The sequence below is a fragment of the Haliaeetus albicilla genome, chromosome 24 (assembly GCF_947461875.1).
Source record: "Haliaeetus albicilla chromosome 24, bHalAlb1.1, whole genome shotgun sequence".
NCBI classification, from domain to species: domain Eukaryota; kingdom Metazoa; phylum Chordata; class Aves; order Accipitriformes; family Accipitridae; genus Haliaeetus; species Haliaeetus albicilla.
Window position 1 is genome coordinate 20,557,610 of NC_091506.1, and position 21,221 is coordinate 20,578,830.

The following is a 21,221-nucleotide window of genomic DNA, read 5'->3' on the forward strand; positions in this document are numbered from 1 at the left end:
TCTCTGCTTTTGAGCAGCAGAGAGGGTTCAGAGGAACTGCTGTAGAACAGTTATCTTCTTGTAAGCTGTTGACTCTTTTTAAGGTGGAGATACCTAGTTTTTCAGAAGTGAGCTGGAAATCCTCATTTGTAGTTCTGCGTTTTAATCAGTTGTTTGCTCTTACAGAGACACTTAACACTTCATTTCAAAAGGCTTCAGGAGATGTTTGTAGAAGTAGTGTAAGCAGCTCTAGAAATAACGACTTCTAGTTCCTTTCACTGTTGAAACATATGCTTGCAATCCCCAGTTTTTGCTTTATGAAATAAAGTATGTACATTCCTCATGTGCATCACTGCAGTTGATTTCCAGTCATTTTTATTTTTTGCATGTTGGGATATTATGGTAACCAAATGCTTAATTTTGATATATGGTTGAACATTAAGCTTGTGTTTCAGGGTGTCTACTGGGAGGTGGTACAAGAAGAGGAGGGTTTTTTCCTAGCTTGTTTTTTTTATTCAGTGAGATGATCTAGAGGAACCTTGGTGTGTGCTTGCAAAAGGTTGTGGTTTGTATCTTCAGATGCCTTGATTGTTAGTAATGATCTACTACTTGTCTTGGAGCACTTGGAGATATCTGTAACAGATATCCTTGGGTTTTGGTATGGGACTTAATTAGTAAATGCTTAACCATCTCAAGAGCATATGTAAGCTTACAAAATAGAAAAAGGGGGAGGGAAGGTAGATGGAGAAGGTAAATGAAGCAGAGCTAAGGAGATTGGGTGAGGGAGTCAAGTCAGATAATCAAACTTGCAGAAGATTCCCAAAGTTGGTGCCTGTAGTAAGTGAATAATATCTGTCTCTTCTCTTTGATTTGTTTTGGTGGTTTGTTGTTTTTTTTTTTCCCTTCAAGACGTATGGGTAAAGATGGAGGATACCACAGTGCTGCTTTCGCAGGCATCCTTCCCGATCCTTGTTCTGACTTCATAGGATACTGTAAAGAGCGAAGTCTTCTAGGAGAGAGGGGTATCTTGTGTTTTAACAGTAGTCTTTGATTTCACTGTATTTGTAACTGCTTCTGCTGGCAGCTGCATTATGATGGCTGCAAAGTGTGTGCAGAAAGACACTTTCTGCATATGGGGGAGATGGATTTGGTGTTGGTTTTTGAAATAAAATAATTCTGCTAATGAGGGGGTGCTTTGTGTCAAATCAGGCTAGATAATTGTTCCTAATACTGCTTTTGCAATATGAAATAGTTTTCATGTGGTTGGTTGGTTTGTTTGTTTTTAAGAATAATGACAAATTATTCTTACTGAAAGATTTTGTCATAATAAACTTACTTTGAGAGGACCATTAACAAGATTGTATGTTTAGACACAGGGGGTTTTGCTGAAAGAGTGAAAAGCTTATGGTCAGAATTACTAGCTAGCTGCAGCTTTCCTATTTGGTCTTGTTTGGCAGAAAGGGAGTGATGCTGATCATCAATTTCTGTCTTGTTGAATCTTCTTAAGACATTTTTTCTGATGATGTCATTTTGTACAAGTTCAAAAACCTGCATGTCCTGTTTCTTCTTCCATTGTTTTTCTATGTGGAGTTGGCTGGATCTGTTTTGTCCTGTTGAAATTAGTGTAAGTAAAGTATTGCCCCCAAAACTTCCAAGTTGTTCCTGAGAAATTCCAGATCCCTGACTATAAAGCAAACTTTGTTCAGTTGCCTTCTGGTTTTTCTTCAGTTGTGTTCTGTTTGGTTTTTTTTCCTTAATGTCTGTGGAACAGTGAACTAACATCTATGAATGTCTTTATTTCAAGGAAACACAGAACAGACTGCTGATTCCTGTATTAAAGAGTCTTCAGGTAGGGGAAAAACACTGAAAAACTAGTTGCTGTTCCTTGTGGGTGTAAATACAACAGTTTATTAACAATGACCTTCTCTGAATATTGCTCTGATTTAAAATATGCACAAGTTACGGTGTCTTGGTTCTTTCACAGTAAGAAATTGTCGGAAAAGGAAAGATGCAACTTGTATGTATTGAATTTTATTTTGACTAATGGGAAAGACAGTTTTGGTAAGACTTGAACTTAAACGTTTTTATATCCTTGAGGAGATTCTTCTATTTAAATTCCAAACCTATGCTGATTCTTATTTCTGATGGATTTCATGCTCTGGATGTGTCCAAAAGATTCACCAAGGCTATGTCATGTAATATAGGGGGAAATTTTGCATCCAGTTCTGTAGAATTTTCTGGAGAAAGCAAAATTTACATGTGAAGGGCCATTAAAACCTCTTCTTCTTTCTTGCTAGTTCATAGGGCATTTCTTTGACCTGGTTTCTCCAGCATTGTGTTCTTTTGGGGGTGCGCATATCTAAACATTGTCTAGCAAAAAAACCCCACACCTGCACACCCTTTGCCTACTTAGTAGAAAAAGGACAAGAAAACAGATTGATGACTAAACATAATATATTGCTTTGTTCCTTCTTTCCTAGTTGTAATTGCTTTTTAATTTATTTTTTTATTTATTTATTGTAAGCAAGTAGAGGAGCTTCTGCCCAAATTTACTGAAGCAAGCAGCTATAAAAACCAGTTGAAAAGCCAAGTATGTGATCAGGGTGTGTCATCTGTGGAAAAGAAAGGAAGAGATGTCTGCCTTGCTGTAAACAACAATTAAGTTTTTAGGAACAGGAGGCAATCACCAGTCTGAGTTGGAATTCAGGACCCTGTGTGGCACCTGTATGAAACTGTATGTTTCCTTGGTTAACTGATATTTACATATACATGTATGGTCACTGGGGAGAAAAGGAAGAGAGTTTTGTATTTGTTTGTATGTGGTTCTTTGGCTAAACTGGTACAATTGCAATTGTAGATGTCGTAACTAATTGGACTAACTCTACTTGAGTACAATCTACAAAGCTTTTACTATAAACGAAGAATTAGAAGTTGGAAGCACTTCCAGTTCTGTGGATTAGCTGCAAAGCTTTTTTTGACCCAAAAGAAAGTCAACAGCTTGAGTCAACATCTATGTAGAATTTTGATTCCATATTGGGATTTCAATTCCATATTGCACTAGTGTAGTTAAATTTACATTTTCCTTGGCTTTACCAGGTTTCTGCACTGAAAGGATGCTCTGAATGCAGTGCAGTTTAGTAGTATCTTCCATAAAGTGAAAGGGAAGGTGGCACTGGGTAGCAGGACTGAATGTAGAGAGGAGAAAGAACAGAAAGGCAGCAATTAAAACTTTTCTTACCATATTAGTGCCTTAGGTTCTATAGATGCAGAGAGGAAAACATAGCATGTGTGTGGAAGGAGATGGGAGACAGAAACACTGCAAATCTTAGGTCTAATACTTTAATGTAATATGACAGAGATACTTTAACTGTAGCAGCAGCAACACCACTCTCTTCCACCCAGAATACTTTTTTTCAGAGGTGTTGTCTTATTGTGCTAATAAGAGTGTTGGAGCAGACCTGTCTTCTGGTGGCTTACTTTGGAAATTTGAACTCCACTTTATGCCTGGTTTCTTTCTTTTTTTGAGTGACTTTTGAGAATGCTGAAGGCTATATGCAATGCAAATGTAAAATAAGTCCCAGTTTTGCAGATGTCATGGTTTAAGTCCAACCAGCAGCAAAGCACCATGAAGCTGCTCGCTCACTCCTCCCCCCCACCCCTGTTGGCATGAGGAGGAGAAAATATAAAGAAAAGCTTGCTGGTCAAGACAAGGACACAGAGGGATCAATCGTCAATTATGGTCACGGGCAAAAAACAAACTCAACTTGGGGAAGAACAAAAACCAATTTAATTTATTATTAATCAAATCAGAGTAAGATAATGAGAAATAAAACCAAACCTTAAAACACCTTCCCCTCACCCCTCCCTTCTTCCCGGGCGCAGCTCCACTCCTGATTTTCTCTACTTCCTCCCCAGCAGCATGGGGTTACGATCAGTTCATCACACATTGTCTCTGCTGCTCCTTCTTCCTCCTCACTTTTCCCCTGCTCCAGCATGGGGTCCCTCCCATGGGAGACAGTTCTCCATTAACTTCTCCAGCATAGGTCCTTACCACAGGTTGCAGTTCTTCACAAACTGCTCCAGCATGGGTCCTTTCCATGGGCTGCAGTCCTTCAGGCACAGACTGCTCCAGTGTGGGCTTTCCCAAGGAGTCCCGGCCATCTTTGGGGGCACCCCCCTGCTCCGGCGTGGGGTCCTCCCTGGGCTGCGGGTGGGCAGCTGCTCCCCCGCTCCCCTCCATGAGCTGGGGGGGACAGCCTGCCATCTCCCCATGGGCTGCGGGGGCATCCATCTCCTCAGGCGCACCTCCTCCCCCACCTTCTTCACTGACCTAGGTATCCGCAGAGGGGTTCCTCTCACATTCCAATCCCCCTGCTCACTGGGGGTTCCCCTTCTTAAATCTGTTCTCCCAGAGGCGCTACCACCGTCGCTGATTGGGTCGGCCTGGGCCAGAGATGGGTCCAACTTGGAGCCAGGGTAGCTTCTGGCAGCTTCTCACAGGAGCCACCCCTGTAACCCACTCCCCCGCTACCAAAAACCCTGCCACACAAACCCAAAACAGCAGACAAGCTCAGGAGGTAGCCTTGACTAAAAATGGTCTTGTTTTTTTCTGTTTGGGTTCTGAGCTAGCTCAAACTCAAGTGAGTTTCTTTTCACAGTTGGTGAGATCAAGTCATTATCTAAAAAGCATTTTTTTTGTCTGTTTCGTAAATGCAGTGATGGTGGAGTTCAGAAGACTACACTTTGCCTTCTCTGTGCTGCATGTGTATCTTCCCTTAGTCAACAGCAGTAGTGGGTTGGTTGCTTTGGTGAAATAAGTTGGCTGACCCATAAGCTGTATAGAAGTGGTCAGCCTAACAGCCTATTTTATTCACTCCTTCAGTTCCTTCCTCCCTTCCAACTTTTCAGTGAGTGTTTTCTTTGCCTCAGGGTACTGAGATACTCAATAACTGTGTTCTGACCTCCTGGGTTTGCTCAGGAAGGAACAGAGACACTGCATTTGATTGAACAGTTGCCTAAGACTTGCTTAGTTTTCTTCTAGCTGAGGTGTTCAAGATGCTTGGGATTACCAACTTGTTCTAACTCTCCATTTTATTACTTAACTTCATTCTAATTCCTCTTACTGTTTTGACTTTTTATTTCCTCCCTTCCCTATTAATATTTTCCTGAAATGCCTTGTTGCCCAAACATAAAACAGCTGACTAGGCAGCTTAATGCTGCAAAGTTTATGTTGTTGATGGGTGGAGGTTTAGACCAGTTTAAAGGAAGGAAGCTTAGTACATGTTTTCATGTTTTCATGTTCTCATTGGTATAACTCACCTGTTTGACAGATGGATGAGCTATTTGATACACTGTTAAATGTTAAGGACCAGGTTTTTTCTTGCTTGTTTTTAACAGCTAGAATATCAGGGACATCTACTGTGTTACCCAGACTGTAGTAATGTATGCTGAGGGCCAGGCATCAATAGGCTTATTCATTCTGTTCTCTCTCTGGTATATGTTTCCACCTAGTACCAGCAGGTGTATCACTTGATATCATTTCAGCTACTGTGATGAGGTGGCTTAGCTGAAGGGCAAACATTTCCTTCTCACTTATGGCTAGTGCAATCATAAAATTCTCTTGGAATTGCTATCGTCTGCATGTTGCAAGGTTATACAAAGCTTAGCTATAAAGTGAAACCTGAGTTAGTGCTGAACTATCATAGAAATCTAGATCATAACCAAGCAGGGAAAAAAGTGGAATGAGTACCTGAAGTCTGATGCAAGCTGTGAGCTCTGTGCTAAAGAAAACAAGTATCGTGGTGCCGTTGCTTCCAAATAATGGTTTAACATACTGGATGGTGTCAAGCAAGGTGCTATGCCAGAAATTCTTTATTCATGTAAAGAAATAAAAAGATTGTTCTTAGAGGACTCGTATGCTAAATAAGAGTATTGTTCCGATTTTTGAATGCTTCCTTGCACTTTGTATGAGCAATTACTAAACTTCCTCCGTACTGGCAGGAAATGTAGCTTTCCTCACTTTGTTTTGTGTGATCTTATCCACCTTATACAGAACAAAACTGGGTTGGAAAACAACACTTGTATACAATATACTGCGTGTACTTGATTCAAAAGCTGCAAAATTTTCCAGGGCTTAGTTTTTTTTCATCTCCCACATCCCTCCACATTGCACAGCACGCTGACACCCTGGATGAGGAGACCTCTAAAAATGTCTTGTCTCGAGTATCATAAAGGTAAGCTTTTGATTGAAGTGCCTGGGCAGTGTGGTGGGCATGTTTTTACTGGATTCTATTAGTTCTCAGAAGAAGGAACTCTCCTCTGTGCAGCTGTCTTCTCTGAGATGTGAAAGTGACACCTCTTTGTCCACTTGCCCCCCCCCCCAATTGCATTTTTTTAATAGAAAACCATTGTTTTCTGCTTAAATCCCTCAAACTAGAGTTGGAATTGAAGGGTTTGTGGAATGTAAATTTGGAATAAAAATTGTTGGAATAATTTTTGTAGTTGGCGTATACTGCATGCAGATCCAGTGTGCTACTGCAGAAATAGTTTTATCAGCAAAATAGTTCTGTAGTTCATATTTAGTATCATTGAAACTGTCATTAATTAGTATATGTATATCACTGTGTTGAAGTAGGGCTTGAGTGGCACTTTGGTGTAATTTAACCTGTCTCCCTCTCTTTGACTGAAATTCAGATAGAATGCACTTTTTGTAGGTGTCCTTCCTGTTCATTGTTGTAAATCCATGATGATTTGATTGTGTTGAGTAACTACAATGGTGGTAGAAAGTTTGGCATACTTAAGAGCTGTGTTCGGTAAGATCTTGATAGCTCTTTAAGTTCAGCAAAAGACAATGAATTAACTAGTTTTTACTGTATAAAGAAATTCAAGAGCCTTTACAGGCACTTTTTTCTCTCTAAAAATAGTCAACTTCTTATCTTTACCTCCTTGAGTAGTAGTTGGTGGTGGTGTGGTTAATTGGTTGCAACAAAATAGTATAGTAATAATTGTAGGGAAAGTTTTGTTACCAGTCTTTGAGAGTGTTGTTCACGATTGGAAGCTCGTGACTTTTATATGCACAACTTTAAAACAAACGTGGGTTTTCTTGTTCTGCTTGTATATCACGTGCCTTTTCAAAATAAATATATTGACAACAGAGTATGGTGGACGGGTAGGTAACTTTGTGATGTAAAATTGTGTGTAGTGCTTACAAAAATACTGGTGAGTTTTTAGATACCACAATTTATGAGACCGTGTGGAGTAAGGAGATGATGGGTGTGGGAAGAGGGGTGGATTTCCTTTTGGGACTTAAAAAGTTGCTTCCCAAAGTGCCTTGGTTTCTACCAGTAGATCTTGCATATGTGAACACAAGTTGGTAATCAACTACGTAAGAATCTTTTCTAGTTATACTGGGCAGTTGCAGAACTAGATGTTAGAGTAACGCTTTGCCTCTAGACAAAAACAGTTAATGCATGCTGTTTAGAATAATAATAGAGTAATAACAAATGACGTGAACCTGCTTATTTGGAAAAGCAGAAGCTGAAATGATGTTTCCCAGGCTTTGTGTTTGGACAGGCTAATTCTTCATATTTTCGTACGGAAGCTTATTTTAAAACCATGTGAGCTGAGGTGGTAACAGCAGAAGGATACATGTCTTTCTGTACTTCTAAACAATTTTACTAGCATTTGAGCTTGTTTATATAGAAATTTTCCTATTTCTTTCACTGGCACCAGCTCTTATACAGATTTTGTTATTAATGTAGCAAGAGACGGAAACTTGAAAAAACCTCAGTGATGCAAACAAGGTTTTTCTCTGAAGGGGAATATCAAGATTATAGATTTGCCCCAGTTGCGTTCAGCTTGCGAAAACTCTCCAGTTCAGGAGGCCTACATGGTAGTATCTTATGACACTGAAGTTTAGAAGACATTTTGGGAAAATATAAGGCCAATATCAAACATCAAGCTGTAAAGAAATAAATGGAAGTGCTTATCCTGGTTTCGTAATGCTACTGTCTAATCCAAAGTACGTGGATTGATGCCAGTCATATTTTGGCCGAACTACTTTGATTTTGAATTTCACTAAGAAAGATTAAAATAATAGCTATAGTAACTGCTTTGGAGAAGAAAAATTCTTGCAGATAACCTTCTTGGGGACTAAGACCAGCAAACTATTTTTTCCCAAGGTACATTAGGAGAAGAGTTGTGTGTACGCATCCCTGTGTTTCTGTGATGCCAGTGACTTCTTTGAGTGTATTTTTGCAGACTCTCCCACAGCTTCTTGTCTCCCTATTGGCAACATTAACTTTTCAGTTATGATTTAACCCAAACAATTGTTTCATGGTAGGGTGTTAAAGAAGTGTTTGCCTTTCCTGGTGGGACTGTAAGCTTAAGGCTGGAGTCTCAAAATGCTGTGGCTTGAGACGGCGCTCCTCCAGAACATCCTGCTCATCAGAACGTCCAGAACATCAGTGCTCCTGATTACATCATCTTGGCAGTCGAGCGACTGAGACACACACAAGTTTTGGTATCCTTGTTGCTGTCGTTTGAGTTTTCTGTAACAATTGGTAATGGTTTTTATTGTAGCCCTAGTATGGTCCTGGATGCCAATAAGAACGTTGTTTGTTATCTGTTATCAAACTGCTGTGCTCTCATGTGAGAGTTGCACTTAAATTCTTTACTTGAAGAGTAAGAGCAGTCATGTTTGATATTGTGATGGCTTTTTTTTTTAGTCATTTGTGACTAACTAGATGCTGAACATACTTGCAGAGAAAGGGTTGCAGGATTTAAAAAAAAAATAGACAGAATTCTTCCTTTGAATTCAGTATTTTTCTAGTTTGTCTTGCTTCTTACAAAGATGTGAAGCCTCTTAATGTTTCATGTGTTTCATTTGCCTACGTCCATGCATTGTTTCTTTTTTTCTCTGCTTGATTTTACAGCCTGTTTTTTTCATCTTTTTGGCTGTATGGGACTATTATCCAATTAACTAAACACTTTGATGGTAATAGTGCATTGATGGAAGTGTTGTTAAGCAGTGGAAGGGCTTACAGAGGTGTATGTAGAGAATGAAATTTAGGGAGCATTAGGATCTAGTTGATCTGATTCTCAAAGTGCTAAGGAGTAGTGACAACCTCTTAAGAAATCTGTTCTTTTCTGGATTAGGGCCATTCTTTTGCATGCAGATAAGCATGTTACATCTTTGTTCAATCTGTAAATACAAAAAAATCTGAGGTGTTTAAGATAACTGACAAAAACCCTTGTGGCAACAACCACCCACAGCATTTCCAAGTAAAGGATCAGTCAGGTGAATCAGTAATGCAATAACATGAAAAATGTGGGCCAATATTTTCAGCAGTAATAATTCTGAAACAGTTGGCATCTTTGACATCTGATGGGTTAACCTTTGTACTGTGGCAGTGTATTTGTGTAACTGTGTATTGAATTATACAAAGGGATGGAGCTAGCTGAAAACCTTCCCCCAAAAAAGAAAAGTGTTGGATGGGTTTTTTTTGTTTTTTTTACTCCAATCATCTAATAACCTTACTAAGGCACAGTGCAGGCCAACTGGTTGAAATGCATCTGTGGCAGAAAAGTTATGTTTGAACTTTGCTCTGTTTCCTTCTGACCTCTTTAGACAAGCAGTGTGGTGTTCTTTTGCCATATATAGTTTTGGTCATTTTATCCTAGCATGCCTCTTCAGAAATGATTTGGTAGGGAACAAATACTGTAGTGAGTCCTGTGAGAGCAATCAGATTTTCCAAAGCAGTGGTTGGAAGCTTGTTGGCTGGGAACTGATTAATAGATAAATGTCTGCAACACCCTTGAAATACTACAGGATCAAGTTTCTGAATTGATCAGAAGTGGTGATCAGATGACTCCATCACTGATCCACTTGCTTATGAATATTTAAAGTGGGGCATCCAAACAGTTGAAACACTAAAAATAACATACTGCATACACAGAGCGTACAGGCTCATCAGACCTGAGCTCTGTTATCTATGTGTATGTCTTAATGAGAGAAAATAAGTTAAGTGACACCCAGCAATCTTGTCAAATCCAGGTGATTGTAACTAGTGTTCAGTTTATCTAGTTTTTGTGACACTTATGCTGTTTAGATCTTGCAGGAAAAGTTGAATCAGAATTCAGCAAAGTATCCTTTTACCTGAGAGTGTTTTCCAGATGTGAGTGAACTACAAGGTCTATGCTGGTTTGAGACTTTTTAGATATTGAAGGGGCTGTTTCTGCGTGTCACTAGCAATGTCTGAATCTGAATCTTGTTTTGTTAGTATTTTGGATTACACATTGTCATCTGTTCTGCTTTTCTCCTCCTGTTCTTTCTCTACATGTTGGTAATAAAACTGCTGCTCTCTCCCACTCAGCACTGTCCAGAGACAGCTTTCAGCCCTGAAATATGGAATATATCTGGTGCTGTTGTGCTATAGTAGGCTTTTTAATGGCAAGTCATTCGGTAGGGAAAAATTAGATTCCATAAACCCAAAGTGTAACTATGACATTTTGTCTGCATTACCTTTGTCAGAGAATCTGAGTGTTAGTACTTTTTTGGTAAGGCTTTAAATAGAATGTAATCCTTTGGTGTGTCTAGGAAAGATCCAAATGGAGACACTGAGTGGCTAAGAGGTAACTCCAGAAAACAGCTGTTTGCCTCTACCTACTGTGGTGCCCAGTTGCTTTTATCCACATTTTATCTGAATAGCCTGAAGTACATCAGTGGGAGTAAATATCTTGAGGATCAGATATTTACTGACTAACTGGAGGCAGGGCTATGAGCTGCCTTGCCTAGTAAGGTTGCAGCTTCCTTAATACTGTGTCAAAATTTGATTTTAATATAAAAAGTCTGTTTACCAAGTGTAATGGTTAATTTCAGCAAGATTTTATTGAGAGAAAGATACTTCAGGTGACTTCTGTGATGGAAGACACTGTCTTAATAGGCTTAAGGAGAAAGGCCTAATTTACTTAGGACATCTACAAAATATTTTTATCCGAACTCTTAAAAATAAAGGCTGAGGATGTTTTTAGAATTTGTGCACTTTGAAAATATGATAGTAATTGTAAAAATGACAAAAATTAGTGTTTGTTGTTGGGTTTTTTTTAAGGTTATATGTTTGGAAACCTGCTGCATTTGTCCCCATGTTATATGTTTACTTTTTGGAAGTTTAGAAGTAGTAGGTTTTTAGTGTTTATAAGTAGAGCTGTGTAGCTACTGCTCGTAACTGCTAAGTGTCTCCTTAATATTTTTTAATGCTGTGCTGATACTGTAAGCAGATAATATCTAAGTGGGTCTTACTTTTTTTTTTTTTTTCCCCCAAAGACCTTTGGGGCAAAAATGATAGGGTGTTTTTCTGTTTGTTTGATACTGTGTTTTACGAGATTTTCAGAGCAGTGCTATAAGCTAGGGAGTATTTCACCTGTTAACTTGGTGACTGGACACGCAGAGTGGCTGCCTTGTTAAAGTGATGGCAAATCTGGGAACAGACATTGATGTATTTGATTTCAAGTTGAGTGAAATAATCATCTAAAATGCCTATTTTGCCTTTTTTTCCCCTTAATTTGTCAGATGAGGTAAATTGGGGAATCAAACAATTTTGCTGTTCAGGAATTATAATGTACTTAAATGCTAATGAAACCATATTCTTTCCTATCTTTCTTTAGCGCTGTGTGGTGCTGCGGTTTTTGAAGTCCCCACCAAACCAGAATAAGGTAAGACTCAGCATGTACTGTTGATAAAAGCCCACAGGTAAGCTAATAACCGGTCTGAGGAGAAACAGGAAACCTATGAAAGAACTGTGATAGGAGAAAGAATAAGGGGATGTTTTGAAATGTGCCTGTATTTCAGGAGTTTTGGCAACAGGAGGAAATTTGAGGTCCTCTTACGTAACTAAGATTATGTGACTGCTGATGTCAAGATCTTTGTGCAGGACAGATTATAAGACTGCAACGTGTAGAAGGTACAGCTTTCTGTAAGGATAGTTGTGGCAACAGAGAAAGTGCTAATGTTGCATATCAACGTAGGAGTGCAGTGATGCTGAGGAAGAAAGGAAAGTTTTACTGTCTGTTGCTAGGTGGGGCAGCAGAGGAACAGCACAGGAGTGGCGTCATGATAAAAGTCTGCTGTTGACTAACTATTCAGTAGCTAAAAACCCATGGAATTTGGATGAAGATATGAAATATTCACAGAATAGCCTTTGTCAGTGTTTGATTTTAGTGTCCTGTCTGTTGCAAAAAGAACACGGAGGGACACAGTCTACCAGTTTCTTGGAGCGTGGCAGAAGGTTTTTCTGCTTGAGAAGGAACTGAAGCAACTTACCTTAGATTTGCTTTAACAGGGATAAAAAATATCAAGAACCAAAGGTGGAGGGTAAAAGTGAAGTATCAACACAGTGCTCCAAGGAGGAAAAAAAGAGGGCAAAAGAGGCAGAATTTGCACCTCCTGCCATTTCCTCAGTTCTGTGAGTAGTCTTTAGGGCATGTTACCTGAGACAGGGAATGGCTTGAGTTACAGCAGCTGCTGAGCCACGGCTTTGTAAGGTTCAGTGGCAAACTGTTCTGATGAAATATAAAAAGCATTACAGCTGTACTGAGAGCTGGGGGGGATGGACGAGTGCTTAATTTTGGGAGAAAAGAAACCAGGATGAATGTAAAGTAAATGTATAGGAAGGGTGTTTTCCTTGTTTTGCTTTAAATTGGGAAGATGAATGCGAAATGCATTCAGTTTAGAAACTTTTGTCCCTTGTTAAAGTAGATCAGAGGAAACCAGGGGAAGGCAAAAGCCATGAACACAGTGTATATACGAGTTATTTGACAGCCTTTCTGCTACTATTTTACTTGGAAAAAAAGTCTGGTAAAACTAAAGTGTGATTCAAGTAAGTTTTTGATCTACTTACAGAGGCAGGATTTAAAAAAATAAATTCTGTGCTTCTGTAGTAGTCCAAGATAATAATGTTTAGAGTTTTTACAAGAACAGGGAAGAATTCAGTGGACTGGAAGAAAGGAAAACAGTGCCTATCTCAATTTTTAATATAGCAGGGGAGAATTAGACCACAAGTTTAAATAAAAAGTCACTCTATTGCCATTTATTTAAGAAAACAAAACATCAAGTACCAGCTTTTTTGCCGCCTTTTTTTTTTTGAAGTCCAAAGAGATTGTTGCATAGTAATTGTTTTTAAAAAATATTGACAGTGTGATGCAGTCGCAAAGGAAGCCAGGAAGTGACTTTTCAGTTACCCACCACAGCGTTGAAGTTGATAATACTTCTGTGGACTGCTTTGGCATGCATATAGTTTTTTGGATTGGGATAGCAAAACACAAGAAAAAAAAATCTCCTGAGCATGGTGTTCTGTGAGTATTTGAACACTGGTCAGGTTCTTGAATGTTGTTTTTTTTCCCCCCTGTGTGAGCAGATGAGTAAAATTGCTCAGAATCCTACAAAACATAGAGATAGATTCCAGTAGGTATTTCTCTGGGCTGTAGCTGATGAAGCACCGAGAGTTGGCTTTTTAGAAGTTTCTAAATACTTCTTAAGAAAAGTTGCTAACAGTTGTTAGCAAAACTTCCATTCAGAGCTGTCCCAGGCAGACGCGCTTCTCTTCTTGCTTATTGTAACAGCAAAAAGGCTATTTGTGGATGCAGGCAGTGGCGGAGTGTACCTCTGAAAGCATTTTAAACAGTGTCTCTCTTGAGTGCGTGCTCCAGATTGATAAATGCACACTATCAGAGCAAACTCCCCTGTTATATGTAGAAGTGTTAAATTTTGAGGAGAGCTGGCTTGTGGCCAGCTCCAGCAATTTGCATTTGCCTTGTATTGTGATTGTGTGGACTTTAGTGATAGACAATTCCTTTTGGCTTTGCCCTCTAAATAGACAATGATGTAATTTGAATTTATTTAATTATTCTGGAGATTTGATTTTTTTAAAGGATCAGGTTTTATTGGAGCAGAATGGAAGACTAAATATTTTATCTTTAGATCTGTAAAAAAGTCCTGGAGAATCAGAGTTTTGGGACAAACTTGGATGTAGCAACATAACAGCTGTAGAGGAGAAAATGTTATTTAGGTGTAATCTGTATTTCTGACTCATGCAAGATGAGTTAGGATATCAAGTGTTATATATCTGTGCACAACATTGTAGCTTATCCAGTGTAAACAACTCTGAAAGAAGCAGTTGAAGCAAAATATTTTCTAGTAAGATGCATATTGAAATTCAGATGTGGACAAATGTGTCTCGGTCTCTTCTGCTTAACTCCTTTGGAAAAGGTAAATAAGTCTGGATGCTGTTTTGCATTTATACTGTTTGGTTATGAATTTGGGACTAGATAATCTAGTAGTTAAACAAGGTGGTGTTATTGCAAATTGTAATCTTACTGTTACAATTCAGTGTTTTAATGAAAAATAATAATGTAACTCATGGGCTTGCATTTCTGGAGTAGAAAGTCAAATGTCGGGACCTGTGGAATGATTTTAATTGCATATTGCTAATTTTAGTGTATAAGTCTTCTGCATGAATGATTTTTTTTTTTCCTTTTTATTGTACAGAACTTACCTGATGAGTTTTAGTGTTTTGCTAAATGAGCTGGCAGTAGTAATGGGTCCTTCAAAAGCTTTTCATCTTAGTGGTTTTTAACATTGAAAGGTGATGCTTCAGTAACCCGTTAGTTGTTTTTTGTTTCTTGTTTAGTGTATATCAAACATATTTGCTCTTCAAAAGGAGGTGAGCAGGTGTCATAAGCTCGATTTGTAATTTTAAAGTTGCATTGATCTCTTTAACTGGTGAGTCTTTCCTTGTAGTAGGAGTAGTAGCAGCAGTGAATGTCCTGATTTTCCAAAATGCTTATTTCCCAGTATGTGTGTGTGTGTATACATAAATATATGTTTAAAAAAAACCAACAGGCCTGTAGATACTATGTACGTCAGCAAACCAGGTCAGAATAATCTGTAAGTGGGAATTAGCTGAGATTTCTGTTACTGTATGAGATGATGTGACATTCCTTCTGACCATTCAGAATTTGTATGAGTTAAACAAAGGACTATGTTGTTCTTAAAAGGGCAGAAATCTGTATATAAATTGAAGTTTTTGCTATAGTATGTGCTCAGAATTGCCATTTCCCACTTCATCAGGTAGGAAAGATACTGGAACTATTGAGGTTTTAAATTGCCGGGGGGTGGGTGTGGGTTTCCGCTCTGCAAAGCAACTGCTTCCCCAGCCTGGAACAGATGGTACAGTGTGTTTGCCGGCTGCTCCGGGAGAGAGTAGAGGGGTGGGGGCAGGGGTTTCCCCAGTGGTGGTCTCCTCTGCCAGCTGGTTGAGAGAAGTGAAGGGGCTCAGGCTGCCGGCACTGCCCTCTGAGGGATCTTGGCGTGTTCAGCACTAGTGATGGGTGCACGGGCCTTCCTGGGAAGCACAGATTGAGCAACACTGCTGTAAAACATCCTTTTGCATACCCATGTGGGTGGCCTGCTCGCACATCTTGTTGCCTATTAATTATTTTTTCTTAAATACACTTCTTCAGACCAGATGACTGCGATTGAGAAAGTTACTCGGGCATCAGTGTGTATTTTGTTCTAAGACATAAGCTGTGGAATATTGCCTGTTGTGAAGAGACTCCAAGCTTATTTTGGCGCTCTCAAAAGGATTCAGGGAGAGCTGTTCTGAGAAACAACTCCACATACAATATGCCAAGCATTTTAAATAATAAGTGCTGTCCTGGCCTTTATAGAATGATGGAAATGCTGTGCAAGTGCTTTGGAAAAAAATGTGTTTTTCCTACTTGCTGCAAAGGATTGTTTTTTTTGGTTAGTGCTTTGCATACTGAAGTAACAGTATGTAGTACAGTATGTTACTGAAGCAAGTGTGTAGTAATGTGTATTACTGTAGTAACTTTTCCTTCTCTAAAGCATTATTGCATATTGCAGTATTATGTATTGCTGCTTCAGTCTGGAAAATGAATCCTGCTAGAGGAAGAATATTAAACTCAGTATGTAGTCTTAGCAGACCTGTGTTTACATTAACAAACTAATCTTTCTTAGTCCTGCAACTTGTGTAAGTTTGTTAGGTAGCAAATCCTTCCGGGTTGGAAAAAAAAAAATCTACCTATTGTGATGGTATTATAAAACAAAGTTAGCTAGACTGCCTGGTTAGTGACAATCTCCTTTTACAAATCTCAACACATTTCATTTGTGTTGGATATGGTCTTTCCTCTTTTCTCTAGACTCTGTCATTATCTGAGTGTTGTCCTCCTAGCATTTCATTTTCTCTTACTCTATTCTACAGTGTAACATTTATTTTTTTTTTTCTTGTGCTTATGTTTTTTTTCCTCTCTGATTTTACAACTTGGACATGAGTGTTGCACTTTCTTTTCCTCCACTGTTACTTAATCCCAAGAGTAAATCTGTATGGTTTAGTGCTTTATAGCGTACAGTGGTATGCAAAGTAGTGTTTTTCCAGAAAAGTTTTGGGTTACAAAAGGATACAGGAGCTTGGAGATTGTCTATAGTGACAATAAAATACTGTGTAGAGAACCAGAGTGTGTTGGAGTGCTGGGAATGGGATAATATTGTTGTAAAGCTGCTCTGGTACCTCTTTAATGAGCAGAAGTCTGTCAGAGTCAGACTGCGCTAATGTCACTGTCCTGCTTCCAGTACTTGTTTAGCATCATTTTTATCTAGCTTGGCATTTTGGTCTTGTAGAAGAACTTTAGTGTTTTCTTCATAAAATTAATGGAAGATGACATTATAGTAGGATTTGTCATTGTCTGGGGCAGGATTCGGGACAGATGGCAAATTCTGTACCTGTTCCTGCAGAGGTTTGTGATGTGGCTCAGTCTTTGCAGCCACTGTCTTCCAAATCTCCAGGTGATGTATTTTACAACACTCAAAGCCTCTCTTGCACTTAACCTGTTGGTAAGAAGGCATGCTGTGCATCTCTTTTGAGTTTTAATAATAACAGTCAAAGACAGAGTAGATCTTGAGTAGTCTCCCCCACTTCCACCTTCCTCACTTTCTCTGTCTTTTTTCCCCTGAAACTTAAGAATCATCATCTCTTCTGACAGTTTTCCTGGTTATCCTGGCCTCTCAGGCAGCAGTGAGGAAACAAATACAGCACATTTCATGTGTCTGTTTAATTTCAAGGTGCACTGACCTACCAAACTCAGTAGAGCAATTAAGCTACTTTGCTAAATCATTGACTAGTATGTGTATGTATTCTTGAGTGTTGTTTATCATTATTTCATAGTTAAATTACCATGCTTCTGTCTTCCAGACTCCAGAGGAAATACTACACCATCTGCAAAACATCGTAGACTTTGGAAAACATGTCATGAAGCAGTTCTTTGGGGAGAACTATGTTCACCATGGGGTAAATGTTTTATTCTTAAAATAAATGGCTTATGCATTGTAAACACTGCAATGTTTTGGGGAACACTGAGTGCCAGTAACAGGAATTAATAGGGTTTGCAGATATTCCCGAGGAAGATAAATAGATATATACACACAGAGGCGCGCACGTACCCACACATGAAGCATTTGGATCAGAACAAAGATCCTGCTCTGTGCTGATGAGGTGATTGGATTGTACTGTGGTTTGAGCTATAATGAAAAGAATGGTCATTTCTTTGCCCTGCATAAGGTGAGAAGTGAGAGAGAGATTTTTAGACTAACTGCAAACAAGGGGAGAAACCAGGTTCATGTGAGTTGTCCAGCTTTCTGTGCAGTCAGAGGTAACCTTTTTCCTTGCCACCCACTCTGTTCTTCAGGGTGTCCAGATCTAGTTGACATCAGAGATTTGAGTGGAAAAGTTACACCTTCTCCTGGAACTTGAGTTACACAATTCTGCCTTGGAAGGGTGGGTTGTGAGACATGGGATGGAATGAAATGGGACTTTTTCATTTGTGAAAAGGGCAAAATGATGCAGGTTTCTTCATGCACATGAAACTTTTCACTGAAAATGTTCTTTCTCATGCATTTATTTAAGTTGGTTTTTGGTTTTCATAGTGGAGTAAGTATTGCATGTGATTGCAGGTACAGATCTTCATATAGATGGTAAATCAGAAGGAGAAGCTGCTGACTGTATAGTTCAGTATACTGTTGTTAATATCCACTGAACTTCGGTATTCCATTTTAAGACGCCCAAACTAGATATTAATTTTTGTGTTGAAATATGTTTTCTTTTTTTTTTTAATAGGAAATTGTTCAACTGCCTTTGGACTTCGTAAGACAGCTCTGTTTAAAAATTCAGCCAGAGAGGCCAGGTAAGTGCCAGGGATAGCACTAAAAAGGGGGCCTTCCTCAAGCTGTAAATAATTTTTCTTTATTATAAAGTAAAAAAGCATCATACCTCAGAATATGAGGAAGCTTTTTTTTATGTTTAGACAATGACAAGTTGAAAATTTGTTGTGAAGAAATGGGGGTGTTCTAGAATTGAAAGTTGCATCTGATATTAGTTTGATCAGATTGGGGAAAGAGATCCTCTCTAAGCTTGTGTTTGTTAATTCTTGAACAAGCTTGCAACTTGCTGCGAAGTCCTTTACAAAGGTCAGTGAGGGAGGTGGAAGATGTGTCCCGAAATAATTGTTTTGATTCCATCAGTTTCTTCTCCTGGACTGTGCAGCAGGGCTTTGGAAGGAAGATAGCTTCAGAAACTCCACACTGAATTGTCTTGTTTTCAATGTTAGTATTTCGCTTGGGGCTAAGCATCTTCTGAGTCATAGCACTCAAGCTGTGTGTAACTTAACATTCCAGCTTTTCATGTCTCTTCCTGAGAGCTGGGCATCTCTCATTGCAAGGGGTTGCAGTGTTACAGGCTGTGCTGCCTTTAATGAGCACGTCCAGGATATGGGGCTGTGCTTGATTTCTCCCGAATCTTACATGGTGTGCTGGGTTCCCCATCCAGAGGTGAAGAGCAAGTACATTTTTCTAGTCCCCTTGGATGGGGTGGGGATTGAAGGGGACAAGTGTGTGGGGTAAGGGCGCACTGACGTTGTGAAACCTTTTGGAACATGCTGTAAGTCTTGAAGTTTGGCAGTCTCTGGTGTATTCCGTGTGAGGTGAAGCACTACAGAATTTGGTGTCAGTTGATCTTAGCAACACTTGGGTGCATCGTTCTTCATATGTGGCTAAAAGTACAAGCAGGTGTAAGCTCTAAAATGGACAAAGAGAAGATGTTCCTCATGGCATGTTCATCCATCTTATGTACTCAAACGTTCTTGAAAACAGCCAGAAAAACCTGCTTTAGCAAAGTTCCTTGAAGAAAAATGTGGTATTAAATCTAAGTACTGTAGCCAGTACTGTGATGCCTTTGATCCAGGAAAAAATGGAATTAATTTACATATAGTGAGCACAGGACACACTACTGCTGACTTGTCCTTACCTTTTTGAGAAACCTTTCCGCAGTGCCAGAAACCAGCAAGGAAAGTAAGTAGTGTCTAATAAAAGTTACAAAATCAATGATACTCTGGTAGAAGTGAATGATAGAATTTATTTTTATTTCTTAAAGTTAAATTTTTTGTGTCCACAGCTCCTGGGGATTTCTTTAGAGGAAGAAATGGTTGGGAGGAGCTGTCCAAGTGCTTTACAACAGCAAATCTCACTGCTTATTTTTAACAGGAATTTCTTTTTAAACCTCAAGGAAAGAATTTCCTTTAATATTACCTTTCACATAAGTCTGTCTAACTTATGAAGGAACTTCTCTAAAAGTTCAGATTTCTGGGTCTGTCTGATTTGGCAAGTGGCTTTCAGCTGAACGTGGATGTACTTTTGCTTAAGTTTGGGAAAAGAAAACAAACCCCAGCATTTTGTTGGAGAAAGGAGGTTTCTTCTTGCTCATGCTAGTGAAGTACAGCATGGAATTGCAGGTTGATGTCTAATGAGGCTTCCATTTTCTGAGATTTTTTTTTTTTTCTATTGCAATATATTTTTCAGAATGGACATTTTTCTTAGCAATGGAAACTATAACAGAGCATACGTATCCTGTATGTCTCTTTAGTAACACAGGTATTTGAAAATCTAGGTGTGTATGTTTTTGTTAAATTTGAATTAAATCTCGCAGACCTTTCTCTGTGCCAAAGGATGTGTGTGGAGGGAGGTTATTTAAAGGCTTTATCTACATAATGCCTCTTAATCTTAGTCTGAAGCCATTTTGCTATTTCACTTCTTCTCAGGATTATATTAAAAAAAAATGCTATTTTTAAAAGGGTGGCCTTAGCGGAGGAAATTCTTGTTTTAAGTTGTGAGCCTGTGAGGAGGGGTAAGCTAACTTTTGTTCCTTCTATGTTCCTCTTCACTTCTTTATTATTTTGATGTAAACACTGGAATGGCTAGGAGGAGACTACATACAGACTAAGGAGTTGAGCGAAGCCACTTGCAGGTTCTGTTTAGATTTACACTTTCTCCCAAACTTCAGAATAATTTATGATATTCCTGCTAGTTTTCACAGATTCTTCTTGACTAGATTGAGGGGTGGTAGTTCATGCAGTTTTACTAAGCAAACATGAGATCACGTCTTTGAATGCAGTAGTAAGTCTCTTTACCTGTTGTCAGCCAATTGAATGCGCTCCCTTCCTGTGTCAGGCCTCACTGACGCCTCTCTTGGGTCGAGCTGGGAGCTGGCCAGTAAAAGCAGCTCTTGAGGCACTCTATGTGCCTATGACAGTTTTGAGGAAACTGGAAACATGTGTTGATAATGGGGAGGGCAAATTTATGCAAATGCATAATTGGCTAAAGCCTGCTAAACTGTGTCCTGTCTTTCTAAGTTCGCTCCCACCCCCCCACCCCATCTGGTGGACAAGACAACTGCAGAGTAAAATAAACATCCACACACCTAACTTTCTTGTTTGTGGTGCGTGTTTTGTTTTCCCCAGAGTCTCGCTGTGATAAAGATATGGACACTCTTAGTGGTTATGCAATGTGCCTTCCTAATCTTACCAGGCTGCAGACCTATCGTTTTGTGGAACACCGGCCAATCCTCTGCATAGAGATTAAGGTAATTGAATAGGAGAAGATCCTTCTGGGGGTTTTGTTTGCATTTTTAAAGTACATACTGACCAGAGCAGTTTCAAAGGAATGCAGCAGTGGGCTAAGGCAGAGCTCACCGCTTTCACCGTGACCCATAGGATGAAATACGCCCCTCCCTCTTCCAATTCCCAATCTTTCAAAACTTGAGAAATTCCCAGGTGTTACTGGGCTTTTTTGTAGGCCACAGCAGTTTCGTGTGTCCTTATTTCCTAAGTGAGGACTCTGAAAT

General features: G+C 39.2%; 1 protein-coding gene across 4 annotated transcripts in view; it reads left to right on the top strand.

Moving 5' to 3' along the window:
- IPPK (inositol-pentakisphosphate 2-kinase) overlaps positions 1-21,221 on the top strand; it is a 35,716-nt gene that overhangs the window by 3,984 nt on the left and 10,511 nt on the right. For 3 of the 4 annotated variants that reach the window (XM_069769691.1, XM_009921170.2, XM_069769693.1), the window contains exons 2-5: positions 11,644-11,691; positions 17,244-17,339; positions 18,165-18,231; positions 20,839-20,960. In XM_069769691.1, the coding sequence (XP_069625792.1) occupies positions 11,644-11,691; positions 17,244-17,339; positions 18,165-18,231; positions 20,839-20,960 (333 nt within the window). Of the gene's footprint in view, positions 1-1,500; positions 1,829-11,643; positions 11,692-17,243; positions 17,340-18,164; positions 18,232-20,838; positions 20,961-21,221 lie in introns of those variants that run through there. The other variant, XM_069769692.1, reaches the window with a different exon arrangement.